General features: G+C 37.6%; 2 protein-coding genes across 2 annotated transcripts; both read left to right on the top strand.

The window, feature by feature from the left end:
* The first annotated feature begins 10,089 nt into the window (after nucleotides 1–10,089).
* Nucleotides 10,090–11,340, top strand: LOC105444125. The gene has a single exon (XM_030981402.1). It carries the CDS (start codon nucleotides 10,090–10,092, stop codon nucleotides 11,338–11,340), a length of 1,251 nt encoding a protein of 416 aa, XP_030837262.1.
* Nucleotides 11,341–12,794: 1,454 nt separating this feature from the next.
* LOC100890117 lies at nucleotides 12,795–15,875 on the top strand. The gene has a single exon (XM_003730529.2). The coding sequence runs from the start codon at nucleotides 12,795–12,797 to the stop codon at nucleotides 15,873–15,875; it is 3,081 nt and encodes a 1,026-aa protein (XP_003730577.2).
* The last annotated feature ends 8,097 nt before the right edge of the window (nucleotides 15,876–23,972 follow it).

Raw genomic sequence — 23,972 nt, 5'->3', positions numbered from 1 at the left:
AATAATAATTTTAAAATTTCCCAATAATTTTTACGACTATGGCAGTCACGTATTTTATCAGAATAATAGAGTTTCTTTGCTTTTTTAATTTCATATGTAACTGTATTCCTCATCTTTCTATAACTTTTCCAATCATCTTCATTTCTAGTTACTTTTGCTTTCTTCTTCATTTTATCACGTTGTTTCATCAAATCAAAAATAGAATCATTAAGCCATGGAGAGTGTTTTTGCTTCACCCTTTTAGTCTTAATTGGCATATGTTTATCTACAATACGCATTACACATTTTTCCCATTTATCGACAGCTTCATCAATAGTACGACTAGTTTCTACCTCTGTCCAATTCTGTAATCTGATATCGGTTTTAAATGAATCAAGATTAACATCTCTTGATTTCCGAAAAGTGATTAACTTTGCATGAGTGCACGTGTTGTTTGAATTCTGAACCTTCCAAGATAAAAAAAACTCAACGAGTGATCGCTGAAACCAATATCTATAACACCCCAAGAATCTACATTTTCTGGCTGATTGCACAACATGTGATCAAGAAGAGAGCTTGAATCTGACGTAACACGTGTACATCCCATAATATTAATTTGATGCAGGTCATGTATATCATTTAATTGACAATATTTTTTACATTCAGAACTTAGAGGCTCATGTAAAATATTCAAATTTATATCACCCATCAAAACAACAGATGAACGATTTTCTTCTAAAAAAGTAAGCATATCTTCATAAGTTGATAAGACTTCACATTTTGAATTTGGGGGTCTATACCAATTACAAAACAAAAGGGGTTTACATTTCTTTAATTCAATAAACAAAATGACAACTTCTAAATCTTTACTAGAGTCATGCAACACCTGCTTATAAGTAATACTTTCGTGGACATAAATTGCAACTCCACCTCCTTGCCTGTTACGGTCTTTACGGATCAAAAATTTTAATTTCTGTATCCTGAATACTATCGTCCAATCTCGTTTCATTGAGAGCAAAAACATGAATATTTTTTTTGCATAATATTGATTCAATTTCCTCAAAATGTTTTAATAGGCTTACGACATTCAATTGCGCACAATTAAAACCATTTTTATTTAACTGACCATATTCAAACGATTTATTTTTATACTTCTGTTGTTGTTTTTGAGTTGTTACTGTATCTTCATTTTGTATCGCCACATTTTAAAATGGCAACTGTTCCATCGTACATTTTTGACATTCCCAACCACAAAACTGTTCTAATGTATTTTCATACCGTTCATTTGACACACCACAACATAATATGTGTACCCATTTGTTGCACTTTGTACATTTGAGGCCTTTCTGGTTTACCATAACCGACTTACTACATAAAACACATGGAAATTTCCTAACCATCCTACTAAATTACAATAACAATAACAACAACACCAAAAATATCAAACAATTAAAATAACAACAATGTTCATGTAAGTCCGTCAAGTTCGCGTATCAATAATAAGACGGGCTTCCCTTGATAAGTCATTTTCATAATTTCCTGGCTTCTTCTATTGATGAAACTAGTTTTTTAATGTTCGTTCCAGAGTTGGATGCGAGTGTGACAAATATGCGCCCATCCTGCGACCATGCCGCCGTGACATTCGAAGACGATCTGGTTTGTTTGAGTATATCATAATTCGGTTTCGTAAGGTCTTCATTGATCGAAATACCTGTATTTTTGAGACGTCGTCGAGATTTCAGTATAGATTGGCGTACGCGGTAGGACGCCAATTTGATGATTATCGGTCTACCGCGGTTGTCTTGTCTGCGGCCGGACTCGGACACCTTGTGCGCCCATGATGTGGAAGCCGTAGACGTCGACGATGTCGGTGATGATGTGGTTGTCGAGGACGGCTGTTTCTGCGATGATGTTTGTGTAGAATGACGAATGTTGGCGTTGTTTTGATCTTTCCGGGGGGCCCCGATTCGATGGCTCCTCTCGATGTCTTCGATGCGGAGGTTGATGCCCAGCTTCTCCTTCGCTAATTGCAACATTATTTCGTCTGTGTTTTCTTCCCTTGATTCAGGCACACCAAATACCCTCAAGCAGCTTCTCCTCGAGTACTGCCCAGCCTCATTTGATTTGTTTTGGAGAATGGTAATCGATTCTCTCTGCTTTTCCAAACTTTTTTCCAATTTCTTAATTTTGGCAACTTTGGCGTCTTCTTCGATCTCGAGTGAAAGAATTTTCGCTTCATTCCGCTCTACCTGCTCCGTCAGTCTCGTAATCGACTCCTTTACTTCTTTCAACTCCTCTCTCATTGTAGATCTGACTGCATCCTTGATTAATTGAGTAAACTGATCACTCTCCAGTATTCCTTTAATAGTCAAGGATTTCTCAGTGACCGACTCAATGTCGATTGATGGAGTCTGTTTTTGATTTCTCGTTGACATGGTTTGTTTGCTGCGGGTCGCCATTTATAACTATAAACCAGTGTTTAATGTTCACTTGTGTTTACAAAATAGAGTAGTCAAGCATATACACAAGTTCAATGTCTCACCTAGTTTGTATCTTTAACATTCTTCAGAGTCTCCCAGTCGGAAATCAATCGTGATGGAGAGATCAATTGTGTCAAGAAACGAGATCTTCGATATAACGGAAGGCATAGGGTGGATTCAAGGGTTACTATGAGCTAGATGGATGAGGACTGGACGGGGACTGCAACGCTGACAGATGACTCTGACACTGAATGTGCCTCCATTTAGAGGTGTTGTGGTCTAGTGGATAAGTCGTTGGAGTGTGGATCACAGGATCCACAGTTCGAGTCCCGCCACAGCGCTAATGTCCTTTGGCAAGATATTAATCTACATTTGCCACTCTGCTGTGAGCGCTGAAATCGGCTGCCTAGCTGACAGTGACAACCTTCCTCTTGTCTCACTAAGAACAGCACAGACTAAGGTCATCCAACATATGAAAGTTGCATGTAAGAAGTTTTAATCCCATAAACTTACTGTGTTGTATGTAGTTTAGAAGGATTTGGCATATAGGACTAATATTAAATGCTAATAGTTCATATTTCAAAGGGCAATCCAACCTTTATTACAATCTGATATATGTTAAAGCAGAAAAAATGAGTTAAATAGACTGGTGAAAGTTTGAAAGAAATCAGACATAAAATAACAAATAATGTTTGAAAAGTTAGATTACAACATCTATGTAAATCTCAGATCAGCAATTTTATGGGGTAATGGGGACGTATGCAGCTGACAACTGTGTATGTCTTACACCAAAAATATAAATAAATCATGATTTTCTTTTAAGCTCCTCTTCCATTGTAGCAGTACTCAAAGTATATTGTAGATAGCATATTGTAACCCTCTCTCCCCCTAACCAGTGGCCTCGTGAATTTGCATTTCAGAATTGTCCGAGAAACACCAATACCCCCTCCCTCCCATCTTCTTAGAGCTACCATGTTGTATTTTCTGCCATGAGCGTGTGCTACAGTTAAATAAGTTCCAATATTTGATATTCAAACATGTTTCATTTTGAATGATTGTACATGTAATTGTGAAATGAACTGTACAAAAATGATTCCTGTAATATTGCAAAGGTATAAATGCAGTCATAATCATGACGAAAGTATTAATCCTAAGATTTGATTGCTTTAATTGCTTTGATTTGCTTTGTTAGATTTTTTTATGGGGGAAATGTGTCTGAGAGAGTAATATACTAGAATGATAATGACTAATGTGACAAGAAGATAGACACTGGACAGCAAACGTGGGGTAATAAATGATTATAAGATGTGTAATGAAGAAAGAAAAAGAGAGAGAAAGAGAGAGAGAGAGAGGATCTTGTTTGCATGAGAGAGCTAGAGAGGAGAGAGAGAGAAGAATTGAGAAGAAATTGTACATAGTACTTGGTGTGCCCCGCCCCCCCCCAAAAAAAAAAAAAAAAAAAAAAAATGTATAGCAATAAACTTATGATCATTTACAAAAATATTCAATAAAACTTCAATCACATATGAAGCAGGACAGTATACAATTTCCATAATGGGCATTCAGAGTCACTAACAAATTATTGCATTCTGTGAGGGATTACACATGAATTTCTGGATGGGGCAGATTGATGTGAGTCTAATATTGAATATGGTGTTGTGATTTCGAAGAGACAGAATCAGCTATGGATACCAGTGGCGTACTTGGGGTACTCCGTCAGGGGGGGGGGGGCAAGCGACCGAAAAAAACAAAAAAGGCGATGCTAATTTTCACTTCTGGCGAGCGAGCGAGCAAAAAAAATCTTTAAGTAACGTTTGGTATATGAACTGGTATTGTTGCAAGTTGGGGGTGGGAACATTCACTTGTTAGCGACGTTACTTTCATTTTTTTGCAAACGAGTGTAGCGAGCAAGAAAAAAATCACTTCTTTTTTAATAAATTGCCACTTAAACTTGGTTCAATTGTCCCATGCAGGGCGCGGGAACAATATTGTGTTTAGGGTGATTTTATACCCATTTTAGCTAGCGAGCGAAAATACAATTTTCTCTCAATGAATTGCTATATAAAATTTGTTTCATTGTTGCAGGTAGGGGGCGGGCACAATCGTGTTTAAGGCAATGTCAATCCCATTTTGGCGGGCAGGCAACCCCCTACATTTCTCTTTTTAATGATATTGTAGCAGGTTAGTGGTGGGCACATAATTCCACAAGCTAGCGAGCGTAGCGAGCGAAAAAAAAAAATCACTTCTCTTTTATAGGGAAAATATGGTACATAAAACTTGGGTTCATTGTTCCATGTCAGGGACGTGATTATTAAAAGCGGTGTTATTTCTATTTTGGCGAGCGAGCGTAACGAGCGAGCAAAAAAAATCACTTCTCTTTTATAGGGAAAATATGGTATATAAATTTGGGTTCATTGTTCCATGTCAGGGACGTGATTATTAAAAGCGGTGTTATTTCTATTTTGGCGAGCGAGCGTAGCGAGCGAGCAAAAAAAATCACTTCTCTTTTATAGGGAAAATATGGTATATAAACTTGGGTTCATTGTTCCATGTCAGGGAAGTGATTATTAAAAGCGGTGCTATTTCTATTTTGGCGAGCGAGCGTAGCGAGCGAGCAAAAAAAATCACTTCTCTTTTATAGGGAAAATATGGTATATAAACTTGGGTTCATTGTTCCATGTCAGGGACGTGATTATTAAAAGCGGTGTTATTTCTATTTTGGCGAGCGAGCGTAGCGAGCGAGCAAAAAAAATCACTTCTCTTTTATAGGGAAAATATGGTATATAAACTTGGGTTCATTGTTCCATGTCAGGGACGTGATTATTAAAAGCGGTGTTATTTCTATTTTGGCGAGCGAGCGTAGCGAGCGAGCAACATTTTTGTAATGATAATTGGTTCATAAATTTCAGATTTTTTTGTTGCAGGGCAGGGCTTACACAATCATGTCTAAGGTGATGTTAATTCCGTTTTGGCGAGCACGAGCACACCAAAACTTCTTTGAATAACGTTTGGTACATAATTATTAACTAGTTGTTGCAGGTTGGGGCGGGCACGTTTGGCGACCGAGCATAGCGAGCAAAAAAAAAAAAAAAAAAAATTCTCTTTTAATAGAAATTAATAAATAAACTTGTTTTTATTGGTGCAGGTCAGGATGGACGCAATCGCGTTTAACGCCATTCAATTCCTTTTTGGCGAGAGGGCGAAAAAACTCTTCCATTTTTAATGATATTGTTGCAGGTCAAGGGTGGGCACAATTGTTTCCAAAGCAATGTCTATTCATTTTATTTGTGAGCGAGTGTAGCGAGCGAGAAAAATGAATTAGTCTCTTTTAGTAACATTTGGTACATATATTGTGTGTTATTGTTACCATGGTTGCAGGTCGGGGCCCGTCGGGGCAGGCACAATTGTATTCTAGGCAATACTAATCCTTTTCTTTTTTCAGGGGGACGAGCAAGTGAAAACATTTAATACAAAATAGGCTAGCAAGCACTTCGCGCCAGCGAAGAGTTTCGAATTTGTTATATCACTTATATTGTCCTATTTTCATTTGTTTTAATTTTTCAGGGCCGTATGCGGAATATTTTTCTGGTGGGGGAGGGGGAAAGATGCGTTAAAAGTTTTCGAAGAATCTCAAAAGCAAAAGGAGTGAAGGGAGTTCGAGCGACCGAACTGGTCATGAGGGTACTTTTGCATTTTCAAAAGTAGAATTGAAGGATTTGGTATAGGCCTACACTACATTTTCAGGAAAAAAACTGTACGTTTTCAAAATATCTGGGGTCAACTGCCCCCCCCCCCTGGTGCGTACGGCCATGGTCTTTTTTTTTTTAATTTCCCCATTTTTATTCCTTTCCTTTTCTTCTCCCTTTTTCTTCCTTTTCTCTTCTTCTTCCTTTTTTCTTTCCTTTTTTTCCTTTTTTCTCTTTCTTTCCTTTTTTCTTCCCTTTTCCTTTTTTCTTTTTCTTTCCTTTCCTTTCTTTTCTTTTCTTTCCCCTTTTTCTTTTTTCCCCTGGAGCCCGTCAGGGGGGGGGGGGGGGGGCACTCTGCCCCCCGCCCCCCCCCCCCATAGGTACGCCAGTGATGGATACACAAGTGTATTTCCGGACTCCCCTAAACAAGTATTGTCTGTGAGCAAAATTTGATGATAATGATTGATTGATTCAAATTTATTTCATTTCATATTAATTCTTTGCACAATAAAGAACATTTTTGACAAAGTAAATTATGAAATGAAACAGGAACCTACTAAAGAGCATACCTAGTTGTTGTAGGTTCCCAAGAGTAATTATTGTTTTCATGAATCATTTTAAAGTGTCTTAATAATCCCAGTAAAATAGATATAATTTAATAACATATTTTTATAAACCATTTTATAGAGTCTAATTAAACGAAAGAATGACAAAACGGAACACAAAGGACAGGAACTGACATAATAAGATAAGACAGAACATGACAAAACAATTCGCAAAAGGACAAGATAAAACAACAGAAATTAGAAGAAGACGGATAGAGATAATAATGATAATATCAATAGGAATAGTTATAATAATTATTATAATCATAAGATCAGTATAATTTATTCTTGATATTATTATCATTATTATATCATTTCCCTTATCATGTTCCATGAGATTTTATAGTGAAGTAGAATTGAGAAGTAATGTGACCCTCTATAAGTAAAAACATTTTCAGTAAAGCAAGGGGAAAAGACGATTTGAGTGTCCCCTCGAATAGGATGTAAAGCTTAGTTCACATTGTACTTGATTAGAAGTTAGGTTATCATATTGTCCCTCACATAACAAAAAGAGGAGTTGAAAGCAACGAATGGTTGAAAGACACCTTTTGTCTATTTTCAATTTTTAGACTCAAGAGGGCGACAAACATAATTAAAAACTTAAAATTATGATAACTCATTAATGTGCAAAAATTAAAATTCCCCAAAAATATATGTTGTTAAGGGGGTAATACTACTTCATCAGATGAACGGAAACGAAATCCCTAGATGGTGGTTACGTAATACTTTATCAAAACTTCAATAGCCTGTTGTCTAAGAGGCCTTTTCGTGAAAACGGAAAAGGCGAGACCTCACACACAAAAACCGGCCGCGCACTCATTTAGGCCACTTCGTGAAAACGACGCGTATATTGAATGCGCATATTTTCGTTTTCACGAACCGTTCCCACAGTTTGTTACATTATTCCCACTTGATTATACATTTTTTGTAAACAAAATAAATATGAGCAGAATCGTTAGAATCTGTACAATGTGGTTGACAATGGAAATCTTTGAAGATGCACCCCCGTTTTAATAACATGAAATGTTAAAAGGCGTTTATCTCGAAATTCACTTTTGTCGCTGCGCGGGCTACGAGGCCACTTAGTGAAAACGGTGACGATATAGTGACGTCATTAAAACATCCGTTATTTTTCCGGCGAATCTCCCGTATATCCAAGCTGCTATGCAGGTGGTTGTATTTGTATTTTTATAAATCACCCGATATGTAGTTGACCTAAAACTTGTACGATGGCCATCTGCTAGCTTACCAGTTTCTAGTCATACATTAGTTGACATATTTGTTATTTTCTTTGAATTTCACCTTTAAATGAAGGTGAGAATTTTAAAAGAAAGGCAAGATATAAAAAAAAAAAGTAAAACGAACATCATGGACAGAGCCTGTGTTTTGAAAGCCGTACATCAAATAACCCATCCCAGTTTCAGAAAAATTACGCGCATATAATACCACTTTAAACCTATTTCCTATGAGAATGCCAGTTTTACGGATAAAACCCAGTCACACGACCAAAACCAAACGGGTACGAAGGTACGTTTACAAAAAAGGATTATTGCACAGGGAACGTTCAATCAGGGCCATCCAAGATTTGGCAGTTCAAGGGGAAGAAAATGGCCCGAATTCACAAAGGAGGTTTGTCGACAAATCGAGGTTTATGTACGTCATATGACGCGTTTTGACGATTTTTTTTTTACAAACCTGGTTTGTAAAAAAACGCGTCGAAACGCGTCATATGACACACGAAAACCAACATGGTGTCTTAACAAAGTAAATGGAGGAAACCATTTCATATTTTAGTTACTGGTGGTGCTGGAACTGGAACGAGTCATTTAGTAAAATGCATCATTTAGTAAAATGCACCAAACCGGGCATGGTGGCTCAGTCGTTAGAGCTTATGGCTTTGAGGAAAAGGAAGGAGAAAATACCGACGAAGTGCTTAAGAATTTCTGCAAAGACAAACTTGGAGTATACATAGAAAACAGCGACATCGACAGGTCCCATCGACTCGGAACGCAGAAGCAAGACAAGAAGCGTGGAATAATCATGAAATTTTCTAACTACAATACGCGTAATGTCGTTTACCAGAGTCGGAGTAAGCTACGTAGATTAAAGGCCCCGCCATTTTATTACATCCAAGAAAATTTGACTAAGGCAAGGTCTGACCTCTTCTGGAAAGTCAAGAAAAACTACAAGGATCGTCTTAAAAGTATATGGACCCAAGATGGACGAATAAAAGTAATCACGGCTGACGATAGGCGAATTACTCTGACGAGGGTGAGTCATATCGAGAAAATCTAAGTCATACTTTCGACGTCTTAAATGTATGTAAATCGAACCTGATCCCATTCTTTGTGTCATTGCTACATACTACCCATATATACCCGGCTCATCTATTTATTATTATTCGTGTTTACTCAGTATTATATCATTTTTTGGTTCTACAATGATTAGCTGACTATTTTGTGTTATTGCTTATTTTATAATAACTCATGTATATTTTCTATATTCATGAATTTGTAATATTTTCTTACATTCAAGAAAATGGCGATCTTCTCTGATTTAGACGTATAAGTGATCATTGTCGTTGATCCCACTGATGTCAGTATTGGGCTGAATAACTTTTTTAGTGTATGTGTACCATCTCACAATACCTTATTCATTATACAACGAGAAGGTTCTTCTCAGGGTGAATTGCTCAGTGGTATAACAAGAAAGAAGATTTGGGAGTTGCTACTCCACGCCCAAAATGTCTATGCGGATTAACTGCTTTTTATGTACTCCTTTTGCATATTGAAACTAATCGCTATACAGTGATGTTCAACTATTGGTCATTGCCACTGACTGCATAGACTCAGATTGTAATAGTAGTTCTCTACTTCGTATAACTCTCTCATACTCTATATACTCTATATATAATGAGTAGACTATTTTGTCATGTTGCTCTTTTGTATTATATGACCCTGGATTCTAGGAGTATTCATGGTCCACTCTGGTGCTTCTGGTTCTGTGGAGTACAGGATGACGTTTTGCTTGAAGCCGATGCTTGTGATGTCAGGGGCGTCGCTTTGTAGAAAGTGTATGGATTAGGTCGCTTGAGGGCGTACTGGATTTTGTGTGTTACTGATTTTACACGTCATGGGATAGTTGCCTCCCAGAGTTGCCTAAGTTTTCGTTTAATTTTGTGATACAAGCCCAATGATATTGAACCTTGCCTGCTACAGTGTATAACCAAATTACAGTGCATGGTGTCTTTACTATGGGTCCTGGGCAACTGGGTTGATTCGCCAAATCGTACATCACAACAGTTCAATATCAACTTGTGTGACTGTCATATCCTCCATCATGAGCGTAACCGGCATGGATATGAGCACAGATCCAGAGGTTACCTTCAAGGACCACAAGTCGGACAGTATTAGACCTGAGGACTCAGCTAGCCAAAGAGGGAGTAGCACCACCTCGGCGAGTTGGAGGATACGGGCGAAGGCTAAGAGAGCTGCCTTAGCCACAGAGGTTGCAGCTCTTAAGGAGCAGCAAGAGCTCGAGATTCAGGAAATAAAGCTAAAACAACGGAAAGCTGAGCTTCTTCTGAAGACTAGATTGAAGATAGCGGAGGCGGAAGAAACTGTGTGCAAATTAGGTACTCGGTCCAATGTTCAGTCTAACATCAAGAGTGAGAGTGTACCTGTTAGAAGCACTGAATCCATAGAACAGAAGACTGAGCCTTCCAAGTTTGAACCTTCCCAACAAGGTTCATCAACTCCTGCTAGAATGAAGCCAGCAAGTGAAAACCAGATACTGACCAGTCAAGATGATAAGATAACTGGAAAGATGGACTCTGACATCTTACATCATCTACAGCAAGGACAGAGACAACATCAACAGCTGTTGGAAGCCATCACAATTTCAAGTGCCAACATTATGTCTTTTGATGGTAACCCATTGGATTTCTTTGAGTTCATACGATCATTTGATAGTGTCATCGGAAATTCATCATTGGACAATAACGCCAAGCTGCTCAAGTTGTATCATCTTTGTACTGGAGCTGCCAAAGACATAATCCAATGTTGTCTCATGATGCATCAAGATGATGGGTACTTTCATGCCAGAACGCTTCTGATGGATCGCTTTGGAAGTGACCATAAGATCAGTAACGCCTGGATAAGGAAGGTCACGGAAGGTCCAGTTATTCAGAGCAATCCTAAACATCTGAGGGATTTTGCTGATCAGCTAAAGACCTGTGCTGAAACTTTGATGGCCCTTGGGATGCTTCACGAGATGAGCAGCAGAAGTGAGTTGGTGAAAGTCATTGAACGTTTGCCATTCCATCTGAAGAGCCGGTGGTTGCGTTTCGTAAAGACCATCAGGGATAGTGGCAGACAGCCCAACATCCAGCATGCAGTTGAATTCATCACCGGCGCAGCTGATGAACTCAATGATCCTGTATTTGGAGCCTTACTTATGGGTGGACCAAAGAATCTAGGAAATGCAAGGATTGTTAAGGAAAGAACTGTGTCAGGTAGAGGTCAGGCAAGCATGTTTACTACCTCTGTGAATTCATCGACCAAGAACTGCATCATGTGTCAGGACATATAATACCTATAATTATCATTAATGAATTGTTTTTCTTTTGTGTAATCTTATATTCAGTTAATGTATTCCCATGTTTTTGTTTAATTTATTTTGTAGTTGATTTTTATTATTATCTAAACCATGCATATATTGTGTTAAATGTTTAATAATCCGATATTGTACAGTTCTAATTGTAATTTGTGTAATTTTTTAATGTGCTGTTTTTATAATCAGGGCTCTGTGGAAGACCAGGTTTTTATTTTTGTATACTGAACAGACTACCCTGAATAAAGAAGTGAAATAAATAAATAAATAAATAAAAGACAGCCATGACCTTTTCGGTTGCCAGGAATTTAAAGCCATGGAGCCTGATGAACGCTTTGATTTTGCCTTCAAGAACAGGCTTTGTTTCAATTTGCTTGTTACCTGGTCATGTATCCTCAAAGTGCATCCTTAATAGGACCTGCTCAGTCAAGGGGTGCAATCAAAGGCATACCAAGTTCCTCCATACCGGGAGAAGGATGAGACCATCTTCAGGAAATCCTACACCTTGGAGAACAAGAAGGGAATCGAATGACTCATCAACTCAAACTGACTATGATGTAGCATCTCATGCTAGTACCAATGCCACGAGGGCCGGAGGTTGCAGAGTAGCCCTTCCAATAATTCCGGTTACTGTCAGTGCTGCAGATGGTGGAGAAAGCATTGAGACCTTAGCTTTGCTGGACCCTGGATCTACGAACTCATTCTGTCTGCAAGAATTAATAGATGTGCTCCAGACAAAGGGGAAAAAGAAAGTCATTCAGGTCTCAACACTGGAAAGCCCTAAAAGAGCAATGGAATGTGAAGCTGTCAAGTTGAGGATTAAAGGTTCCACAGCAGACAAGAAGATAGAGGCTGAATTTCTAACTCGTCCGAGCCTTAACATCAGTACTGCAAACATGGCCAGGGAGGAAGATATTTCGAAATATCAACATCTTTGTGGCATTGATCTTCCAGTCACGGGGAAGAACCAAGTAACCATACTGATTGGACAAGATGTGCCTGAAGCCCTGATGCCACTTGAAATCAAAGCAGGTAAACCTGGTGAAGTTTATGCTGTCAAGACAATACTTGGATGGACGTTAAATGGTCCACTTGGAAATGGAAGTAGTTTACAGAGTTTTCAAGCCTCGTCTAGCTTCATCTCTGATGATGGTAACATGCTCCTGGAAGAACAAATTCACAAATTTTGGAAGCTAGAAGGGACAGAATACCTTCATGATAATAAAAGGAGCATGTCCATCAATGATCAGAAAGCCTTGAAGACCTGGCAGGAAGGAGTTTGCAGAGATGGTGATCTCTATCAACTTCCCATTCCATTTCGGAAGAGGCCTGAAGATCTGCCGAATAACATCTAAGTTGCACTAACCAGACTAGAGTCACTGAAGAGAAGACTGGTAAAGGATGATTGTCTACATGCTAAGTACAGTGAAGGAATGAGGTCTTTGTTGGATGAAGGGTATGCTGAAGAGGTTAAGGACCAGGATCTTGGGAAGGATGAAGGAGTCTGGTACTTACCGCATCACCCGGTATTCAATCCAAATAAACCAGAAAAGACAAGAATTGTCTTCGATTGTGCTTCCAAGTACAATGGAACTTCTTTGAACGATGCGGTACTTCAAGGTCCAGACTTGACGAACAACCTTCTTGGTGTTTTGCTCAGATTTCGCCAAGAACCTATAGCCATTATGGGAGACATAAGGGCAATGTTTCACCAAGTTAGAGTCCCACCAGAGCAGAGAGACTTTCTTCGCTTCCTGTGGTGGCCAGAAGGAGATCTTATCCAACATCCTAAGGCTTACAGGATGTGTGTTCACCTATTCGGTGGGACATGGAGCCCAAGTGTTTGTAGTTTTGCCCTTAGACATACAGCTGAAGAATTCAAGACCGAATATTCTCCAGAAGCAGTGGATGCTGTCGGTCGTAACTTCTATGTAGATGACTGTCTCGTTTCATGCAAAACAGAAGATGATGCAATCAAGCTTGTAGCTGAACTCATGACGCTGCTCAAGAGGGGTGGATTCGAAGTGACCAAGTGGATAAGCAACAGCCCAGCTGTGATCAAGTCTGTGCCTTTGGAAGATCGAGCTAAAAATATTGTGGGACTCGATTTGAATCGGGATGCCTTACCAGCAGAAAGGGCACTTGGAGTAACATGGGATGTAGAACTGGACTGCATCACCTATAAGATCACCCCCAAGGGCAAACCAGTAACGAGGAGGGGAATTCTGAGTGAGATAGCATCAATATATGACCCCTATGGATATGCCAGTCCATTCGTCTTGGTTGCCAAGAGAATCCTCCAGGATCTAACTGCTCTGAAGCTTGGATTTGATGACCCAGTTCCAGATGAACACCATTCCAGGTGGCTAAAATGGAAAGAATGGCTTCCCTTAATGAGCAACTTCAGAGTGAGCAGGTGTTTCAGACCCTTTGATGATGTGAACGAGTACCAACTGCATCATTTCTGTGATGAATCTGAGTCGGCGTACGGTGTAGTGTCTTACCTGCGCATGACCAGTGAAGGAGGACAAGTCCATTGCAACATAATTCTGGCTGAAGCAAAATTAGCACCTCTGAAGAAGATGACAATACCTCGCTTAGAGCTCATGGCGGCAGCACTTGCAGTCACAATGGATAGAAAGATCAGAAAGGAGCTGGACTTTCCCTTGAATGAGTCTGTCTTTTGGACAGATAGCACAATAGTCCTCCATTACATCCGCAGTGACAACAAGCGCTTTCGGACATTTGTGGCTAACAGGATATCTACCATCCGTGATGCCTCGGAGCCCAGGCAGTGGAGATATGTCAACACAGAAAAGAATCCAGCTGATGATGTATCAAGAGGTGTAACACCAGACAAGCTCAATGGCAGATGGCTCAAGGGACCATCCTTCCTATGTGCTGATGAGATGGAATGGCCTATCTCTCCTGCTGATCTGCAAGTGCCACCAAGTGATCCAGAAATCAAACCACCTACAGAAAATGCCAGTGCATTCACAACTCAGTCAGAGGAGAAGTCATTGGAAAGGCTTATCAACACATATTCCTCCTGGTATAAGCTGAGGAGGGGAGTGAGCTGGCTATTGAAGTTCAGGCAGTGGTTGAAACTCAAAGGAAAAACCCAGACAGAGCAAGAGCTGAGGGACTTCAAAAGGATCAGTTACGACGACATGCAGAAAGCAGAGAAGAGAATTTTGCATTACGTGCAAAAGTGTTTCTTCCAGAAGGAGATTGAATCATTGACTGATTCAGATGGTAAAGTGACAAAGACAAGTCAACTCTACAAGCTGGACCCTAAGATAGACGAGGGTCTTGTTAGAGTTGGAGGAAGATTAGAGAGATCAGCTCTACCATTAGAAGCTAAACACCCAGTCGTCTTACCCAAGGGAAGTCACGTGTCAGATCTGATCTTGAGAGATGTTCATGTAAAGGCAGGGCATAGTGGAAGAAATTATGTCCTTTCTGTGCTCCGTGAGAAGTATTGGATGCTTGGAGCAGGAGCAGCTATCAGGAGCATGATTAGCAGATGTGTCATGTGCAGGCGGCAAAGAGGGAAGATGATGAGTCAGAAGATGGCTAACCTGCCTGAGAATAGACTGTTACCTGACGAGCCTCCATTTTCCAAGGTTGGCATTGACTATTTCGGCCCCTTTGAGGTTAAAAGGGGTCGCAGCATGGAGAAGAGATATGGAGTCATGTTTACATGTCTTACCACACGCGCCATTCATTTGGAAGTCGCTCATTCTTTGGATACGGACTCTTGTATCAGTGCCATTCGTCGTTTCATCGCTCGCAGGGGCAATATCAAGGAGATGCTCTCAGATAATGGCACTAATCTTGTGGGCGCTGAGAGAGAGCTGAAAAGAGAAATAGATGGATGGAACAAAGCTCAAATCAGCGCAGACCTGCTCCAGAAAGGCATCAAATGGACTTTCAACCCACCCACTGCTTCCCATTTTGGAGGAGTCTGGGAAAGGCAGATTGGGACTGTGAGAAAGCTCATACTGGCAGTAACTAAGCAACAGGTGCTCTCAGGTGAAAGTCTGACAACTCTCTTCTGCGAAATTGAGAGCATCGTCAACAACAGGCCTCTAACAAGTGTATCAGATGATGTCAATGATCTTGAGGCCTTGACTCCCAATCACCTACTTCTGCTGAACAGGAAGCCGCAACTGCCACCAACAGTGACGGACAGATCAGATATATACTCGAGAAGGAGGTGGCGTCAAATACAGTATCTCGCCGACGTATTATGGAGGCGCTGGTCTAGAGAGTACTTACCGCAGTTGCAAAGAAGAGAAAGATGGGTACCATCGCATCGCAATCTTCAGATTGGTGACTTGGTGCTGGTTGCCGATGCACACACTCCGCGGAATTCCTGGCTGCTGGGAAGAGTACTTCAAACTTTCCCAGACAAGAAAGGCTTCACCCGTAGTGCGAACATCAAGACAAAGAATAGCGTAATTGTTCGTCCTATCTCGAAATTGTGCCTGATTTTGGAAGGAGATTGTTAATTGCCCTCATTTGGAATTCATGGATCACGTGATGTTTAATCATATAAGAAAGAGAAATTTTTGAGATATATAAATTTCATGATCAAGGAGAATTTGTGTCTCAGAGGATGTCGTCGCAGAGATATGATCATATGAAGATCGTTTGTCAGTGATTTTTGATTGGAAATCAGAAGGATCCAATTAGTGCAGAAATGTTATTATCCCGAAATGTGTCGTCATGATATCGCCAACATTTATTTTACATGAAAGTGTCAAAATGTGACAATTTGTATTCAACGCGAGGATAGAATTTTTGTTGAGTTATGAATCGTCTAGTGATCTGGAACTCTCCGACGATTCAGATTTAGTCGCCATAGCAACTCAACAGTAACTGATAACTGAGAATTGAGAAACTGAACGGCTCACAAGAAGAAGACATAAACTGATACATTTATAGAAAAATGACTGTCTGCAATTCAAAGACTCATGAACTAATGAACATTAGTGTATTACACTTGAAGTTATGGAGTAATTTGCAAATTTTGACACGATTTGTTATTTTCCAGTGTAAAATGTAAACATGGCATTTAGCAGCATTTAAGTTGCAGTAAATGTGCAGTTGTGTATGTTGTTTGATGGTAATTTACATGTAGCTTCAGTGATTATCAGATTACTGAATTTTACTTATGTAAATGTATTGCTTCATTTAACATTCTGATTTAAGATGGCATTTATTCCAGAATTGGTTTGCATATCATTTTCTTGGTAGTATAGTGGTAAAGTTGTAAAAGATTATTTCATATATTCAGACACAGAAAATGTGAGTTGTGTGTAGAAAGGTTCTACTAGTTGTCATGTTGATTAATGCAATATATATGCAAATTTTTATTTGAAAGTATGCCTGATTATCAGGAATTAAGCATATTTGGAAATTTATCCTTCCTCATGTCAAGGCACATGTAGTATACATGTAGTTTGCCTTTTAGTACAGTGTTCCAAATACAAAGGGTATTAAAATAGGAAAGGTCAAGAGTTCAGCTCTTCATGTGAAGCTCGAGTAGAAAGTTACTTACAAACATAAAATGTGTGTTTACGGTACAGTCTAGTTGTTGGTTGTATGTTTAACTTGACACATCACTCTCAGATCTCCCATCGTCTGAGTCAGTAGGAGGATTTAGTTTTGGATTAAAACATTTTTAGTGTCATTCCTGGTGTCGGGAATTATAGTGAGGAAGCAGCGTGGTTGCTTACAGTTATCTTTGGAGTCGTCGATGTTTACCAAAATGATTCTAAATTCTGACAAGGAATGTTGGGAGTTCTGATAGGGTTGTCATGGTGATGTTGAGAAGGATATTTGTTTTATGTAAGTGCATTTGATATACACTTGGTGCATTTTATGCAAATGTCAAAGCTTTTGAAATTACTTAGTAGTTTGCTGAAAAGAAACTCTTCAGATATTTTATGTTGATATTAATGGTCAAGATCATTGAATAGGTTAAGGGTGATTAGTTATTTAAAGGTGTGAAGAAAAAAAAAGGTCACTTGAACAGTATAAGAAGTTGAAGAATTTAAAGGAACAATGATTTATTGCGAGTAGCAATTGTGGATAGACTTAATTTTGAAATGTTTCAAATGAACAAAGTATTGTTAAATGTTCAGAAAGGCTTCTCATTTAAGAGGGCCGGAATGTGGAGTACAGGATGACGTTTTGCTTGAAGCCGATGCTTGTGATGTCACAGGCGTCGCTTTGTAGAAAGTGTATGGATTAGGTCGCTTGAGGGCGTACTGGATTTTGTGTGTTACTGATTTTCCACGTCATGGGATAGTTGCCTCCCAGAGTTGCCTAAGTTTTCGTTTAATTTTGTGATACAAGCCCAATGATATTGAACCTTGCCTGCTACAGTGTATAACCAAATTACAGTGCATGGTGTCTTTACTATGGGTCCTGGGCAACTGGGTTGATTCGCCAAATCGTACATCACAGGTTCTTTATCTTTATGTTTTGCCACTTAATGATATGCAATAATACCTATTGATCATTAGGCCTGCCTGCAGGAAAGTCTTTTTCTTCTTTGTTGTTTCTCTCCTAAATGACCGTATTGTGATATTATGCAAGGCTACTACTTTGAATGAACCTGTAAAGTTAATAATAATCATTCTCTGTTATAACATACATGTATTGATATGTGATTTAGTACTGCTCCCGCTCCAGTTTCGGTTTGTCTCCACCTCTGTGTGCAAACATATTTATATATATATATATATATATATTGCTGTTGTTGTTGTATATATATATCCATTTTTATTATTTTGTTTTAATATATATATATATATATATATTTTTTGTCACTTGGTTTCATATTGATTTTGTATTTTCTGTTTTCTGTTTGTAATGAACATCAATTTTTTATGTGCATTATGTAATAATCTTGTTAAAGTCAACCATAGAGCACTTCTTTGTACTTCTTGTAATGATTGGGTTCATATCTCCTGCGCTAATATTCCTGTCAAAGTGTATAATGACATGTCTGAACTATTTTTGGAATGGCGGTTCCCGAAATGTATCATGAAAGTATTGCCATTTTATGATGAATCTACTAATGTACCTGAATGTATTACAATTGTATCAAATTCTCATAAGGATAAATCAGAAGTCACCCAGAAAAATCAAGATATTAGCTTCAACAAATATTCAGAATTATCTATTAAGGGTCTGAAATTTGTTCATCTTAACATTGCCAGTTTACTTAAGAATATTGATTAATTGCGATCTATTGTTATGAAAAACCAAATTCACATTTTTGCATTCAATGAAACTAGACTGGATGATAGCATCAGAAGTTCTGAAATTGAAATACCTCATTATTTCATTGTCAGAAAGGACAGAAATAGATCTGGAGGTGGAGTTGCTATTTATATACATGAAAGTCTTATTTATTCAGTTTTAGAGCACGATTCTCTTTCCCACTTTGAGGCCATACCTATTATTATTCGACTAAAGAATACAAAACCTATTATCTTTATTAACTGGTACAGACCTCCTAATTCAAAAAATGAAGTTTTTAATTATAATGATGGACTTATTTCTTTTGCATCTGGATTTAACTGTCATCTGATAATGATGGGTGATACAAACTGTGATATCTTAAAACAACCTTTACATCTGAAAACTAAGAATTATAATCAAATTAATAATATATACTCAATGAACCAGATAAATACCTCTAAACCCACTCGAATTGTGAATAGTTCCTCATCCTTAATAGACCATATTAGTAACTAATTCCGTTGATAAAATTAAGTCCTGGGGGTAATTCACAGCGGGTTAAGTGACCACTCAATTAGTTTCATTGTATGGAAATCCAATTGTAATAATAATAAGATGAATGAAAAATACATTACTTTTAGAAAGTGTACTAATGTAGATGTGGAAGCTTTTAAGTCCGATGTGAAAAAGCAGCCTTGGGGTGAAATTAAAGTATATGAAGACATTGATGAAGCAGCAAACAAATGGAAAGAACTTTTGATAAATGTGATAGATAAATTTATGCCTTATAAAACTAAAAGAATTAGAAAAAATCAATCCCCCTGGTTAAATGAATCAATTTTTTCTTTGATGAAAAATAGAGATAAAATGAAAAAGAGAGCAATTTTGAAAAAAGATGAAAATATTTGGATCGAATATAGACGTTTGAGGAATAAAGTAACATCAGAAAACGAAAGCTTAAAAAGAAACATTTTACTGACAAATTATATGAATGTCAAAACAGAACTCAATCTTTGAAGGTTTTAAAATCACTTACTACAAATGTCAGCTCTTCATCAACTATTCCCATTCATTCTAATGATACCCGGACTGCTGCTAATAAATTCAATTTTCATTTTGCAAATGTAGCGTATGACTTAATCAATGATTTGTCGGAACAACATGCAAACTATTCTGTTAATACTTCTAATCCTGATAATTTGTTAATTTTTCATACAGTAAATGAAGATGATGTTTTAAAGGTAATACTGAAGTTAAAAAACAAGAAATCTGTTGGTGTTGATGGTATATCCACATTTATCTTGAAAACTTGTGTAAACGAATTGATCGAATCTATAACATATTTAATTAATAAGTCGATTTTAGATGGTAAAGTACCAACATCATGGAAGATAGCTAAGGTAATCCCTCTACATAAAAAAAGGGGACAAATCAAATCCTGATAACTATAGACCAATTTCTCTTCTTCCTTGTATTTCTAAAATCCTCGAAAAAATCGTCCTAATTCAGCTACTTAAGTTCATTCAAATAAACAAAATGTTAGTACCTGAGCAATCAGGATTTAGAGCTAAGCACTCAACCACAACGGCATTGTTGAAAGTGACTGACGACTGGCTCCAAGCCATGGATAACGGACATTATACCGGGGCGGTATTCATCGATTTACATAAAGCCTTTGACATGGTCAATCACGAGCTACTTTTATCTAAGCTAGCTCGGCTTGGTATAGTTAGTAAATCTTTGGACTGGTTTTCAAGTCATTTGTCGAAAAGAAAAATCACTACTTTTTTAAATAATACATTTTCGGATGAATATTCTATTAACAACGGGGTGCCCCAGGGGAGTTTGATTGGGCCAATTCTCTTTGTATTATTTATTAATGACTTAGCTTCTGTATTTGACAAATGTGCTTTTCACTTTTATGCAGATGATACTGTTTTATATTTCTCTGATAAAGATCCAAAAGTTGTTGAGACAACTTTGAATTCCGAACTTACCAAAGTTAGTAAATGGATGAATAGAAATAAGTTGAAAATAAATTGTACTAAAACTGTATGCATGTATTTTGGAACAAGACAAATGCTAGCAAGGCACGATGTTTTAAATTTAAGAATTCAAAATACGTATATTAAAAATGTAGAAACAGTAAAATACCTTGGAATTATTATTGATAAAGAGCTTAAGTGGAATTTTCATATTGAACAAATGTGCTCTAAAATTGGTAAAATGATAGGTTTTCTTGGTAGACTGAGACATTCTGTAAATGAATCTATTTTAAAAATTGTTTATTCCTCAATTATTCTTCCCCATTTTGATTACACCGATATAATCTGGCAGTCTGCCCCAAAAAAATATCTAGATATGTTGCAAAAACTTCAGAACAGGGCAGGAAGAATCATATTGAAAATCAATCCATACTCTCATATTTCCACTTCTCATATCCATGAAGTTTTAAATTGGAAATTACTAAGTGTCCGCCAAGAAGAACATATATATATTATGATGTACAAAATTTTAAATAATCTTATTCCTGAATATATCAAACGTCCCATACCAATCAAATCAGACAGGTATTTTTTCCGTTCTATAGGTAACCTAAGTCTCCCTAGACCGAAAACCAATAATTGTAAAAGAACATTTTATTACAGAGGAACTTCATTGTACAACAAATTACCAGCTAATACCCGTAGTGCTTGTACGATTCAAAATTTCAAATCCAATCTGACAATTTTTTCACAATATCTTAGAAATGTGCTCAATAATCTGTTTACCTCTCTTTCCTTTTACTTTATTTGTTCAGGGTTCGTGCGGTTCTGTATCCCTTATAAAATCTACTGAATTTGAATTATAAATGTAAATTGAATTTATTAGACTCGAAAATATATTATACATGTTCAGTTATATCGTTTATGTTTTGTTTAATGTAATGTTTACATTGAATTTATATAAATCTAATTTCCCTATGATTGTATAAAATATCTTATTTTTATGTATCAGCTTTTTTTATCCGGACCCCATGGAAGAACAGGCGTATTTTGTTAATACGCCTGAAATGGGCTATCCGCCGTATATTTCATTTATGTATGTATTTGTATGTTGTGATGATTTTATACGGAAATAAAAACAAACAAACGGTTCTGTTGAACAGGAACCTTGACGTTGAAAAAGGCTTAACCAACGGATGTTTTGGAGATGTGGTCGAGATAGTGATGGACAGCACAAACTCTAAACTAATGTGTAGGCCTATATCAAAGTGGAATTTGACAAATCTAGCTGATATTGGTATTTACTCTATTGAAAAGCATCAAGAATCGGTTAAAAAAAATTGTTAGTCATCAATTCGCACTGAAACTTGCATATGCATGCACAATTCACAAAGTACAAGGTATGTCATTAGACACAGCTGTTGTCTCGTTAAAAAACATGTTTGATTGTGGCCAAGCTTATGTCGGTCTAAGTCGTGTTTCACCATTATCTGGACTCGTTGTTAAGACTTTCATGAAGATCGTGTATACTGCAATTCTGAAATAAAAGAAAGCCTTCGAAATATGCATCCATTTGTACAATCACCTATAGCTTCTGATGTTAGTGATTACACTATTTCTATAATTCTCCACGATGTACAAGGATGAAAACAACATTATAGGGATTTGAAATGCAATACTGACTTCTCCAATGCAGATTTGATATGTCAGACAGAGACATGGCTTAATAACGAAGGTGACACAGTTGATACACTTTTAGATGACTTTAAATTCCATCATCAGCCGAGATATCTTTCATATTGTGCTACCAGTCAACTTAGGGAGCAGTCCAAAGGGGGTGTTGCAATGTACATTAAAAACAAGTTTTCAAGTAGATTGAACATAGCTATCGACAACCTAGAATCTATTGCAATTATCATAACCAATCCCGTCTCTTTCGTTATTTCAGTTATATCGACCCCCATCATACAGCATGAAACAGATTTGTGAATGTTTACTCAATTATCTCAATGAATTGCACAAAACAATTAAGATGCATAGTGATGGGTGATTTGAACGAAGAATTAATGAAACACAATTCGCAGATAAACAGAGTAATGTGTGGTAATATTTTACAGCCCACCTGATCAGGCGATTTTAACAATAGTATAAGGTGGTCTGTATTACATACAGCCCACCTGATAAAGACAAATATTGACGAAATCTATATAGGTGATGCGTACAACTAACTACGTACGTATCACCTAATGGTTCCTCAAAAGTTCTACAGAATTTGCAATTTCAGCTTTCAATTGAAAATTTTGACATAATCCCAACATCTGATTAAAACTAGATGGAATTTTGACTGCGCGCAGTCGAAAATGATGCCTCCGCCATAGAGCAATTTAAACAAGTTTGGAGTTTAAATCTCCAGTGGTTCTTGAAATATCATGATAACAATCTCAATGTATGGAATTTCATAAGTTGACCTCTGTGACCCTTGACCTTTGACCTACGTGCTCCAAAATCTAATCAGATTGTCTTCCTATGGTGATACATACTATCATTAAGTTTGAAGTGAAAATTCTCCAGTGGTTCTTGAGATATCGCGATAACGATCTCAATGTATGGAATTTCATAAGTTGACCTCTGTGACCCTTGACCTTTGACCTACGTGCTCCAAAATCTAATCAGATTGTCTTCCTATGGTGATACACACTATCATTAAGTTTGAAGTTTAAATCTCCAGTGGTTCTTGAGATATTATGATAACAATCTCAATGTATGGAATTTCATAAGTTGACCTCTGTGACCCTTGACCTTTGACCTACGTGCTCCAAAATCTAATCAGATTGTCTTCCTATGGTGATACACACTATCATTAAGTTTGAAGTTTAAATCTCCAGTGGTTCTTGAGATATTATGATATGGTCCCAATAAACAAAATCACGTGAAAATTACGTCAATATCAAGGTATCGACTTGAGGAGAGTTACGTTCTTCAAACACCGGACATTTACGTAAATGTGTTAATACGTTTATTGCACTAGGTCACTTAAAACACACGTACACTAAATCACGCAATTGTCACTGCAATATCACCATTGTAATAACGTGATTATCCCTACCTTGGAGACCATGGTTTGGAAACCTAATACTCCCGTGTTTTTTTGGTTATGAAATTACATCTTCATAAACGAAATTATCGCGTCACAGAAACACGTGAAGCGTTAGTGATAGTTTTAGTCAAAATATCTGCGTGAAATTCACGTGAATATTACGTCGAAGAGGAAATATATTACTGTAACCCGCGTTCAACCCAATAATTACGCAAATGTTACACAATAAATAAACCAAAATAATGACGTTCTCATCCCGTTTCTGAACA

This window comes from Strongylocentrotus purpuratus, unplaced genomic scaffold, assembly GCF_000002235.5.
Source record: "Strongylocentrotus purpuratus isolate Spur 01 unplaced genomic scaffold, Spur_5.0 spur5_scaffold_12, whole genome shotgun sequence".
In the NCBI taxonomy this organism is placed as follows: domain Eukaryota; kingdom Metazoa; phylum Echinodermata; class Echinoidea; order Camarodonta; family Strongylocentrotidae; genus Strongylocentrotus; species Strongylocentrotus purpuratus.
This window is presented reverse-complemented; position numbering and strand designations above follow the sequence as displayed.

Coding starts and splice junctions, on each gene's coding strand:
- LOC105444125 (XM_030981402.1), top strand. CDS start 10,090: ATGAGCGTAACCGGCATGGATATGAGCACAGATCCAGAGGTTACCTTC.
- LOC100890117 (XM_003730529.2), top strand. CDS start 12,795: ATGAGGTCTTTGTTGGATGAAGGGTATGCTGAAGAGGTTAAGGACCAG.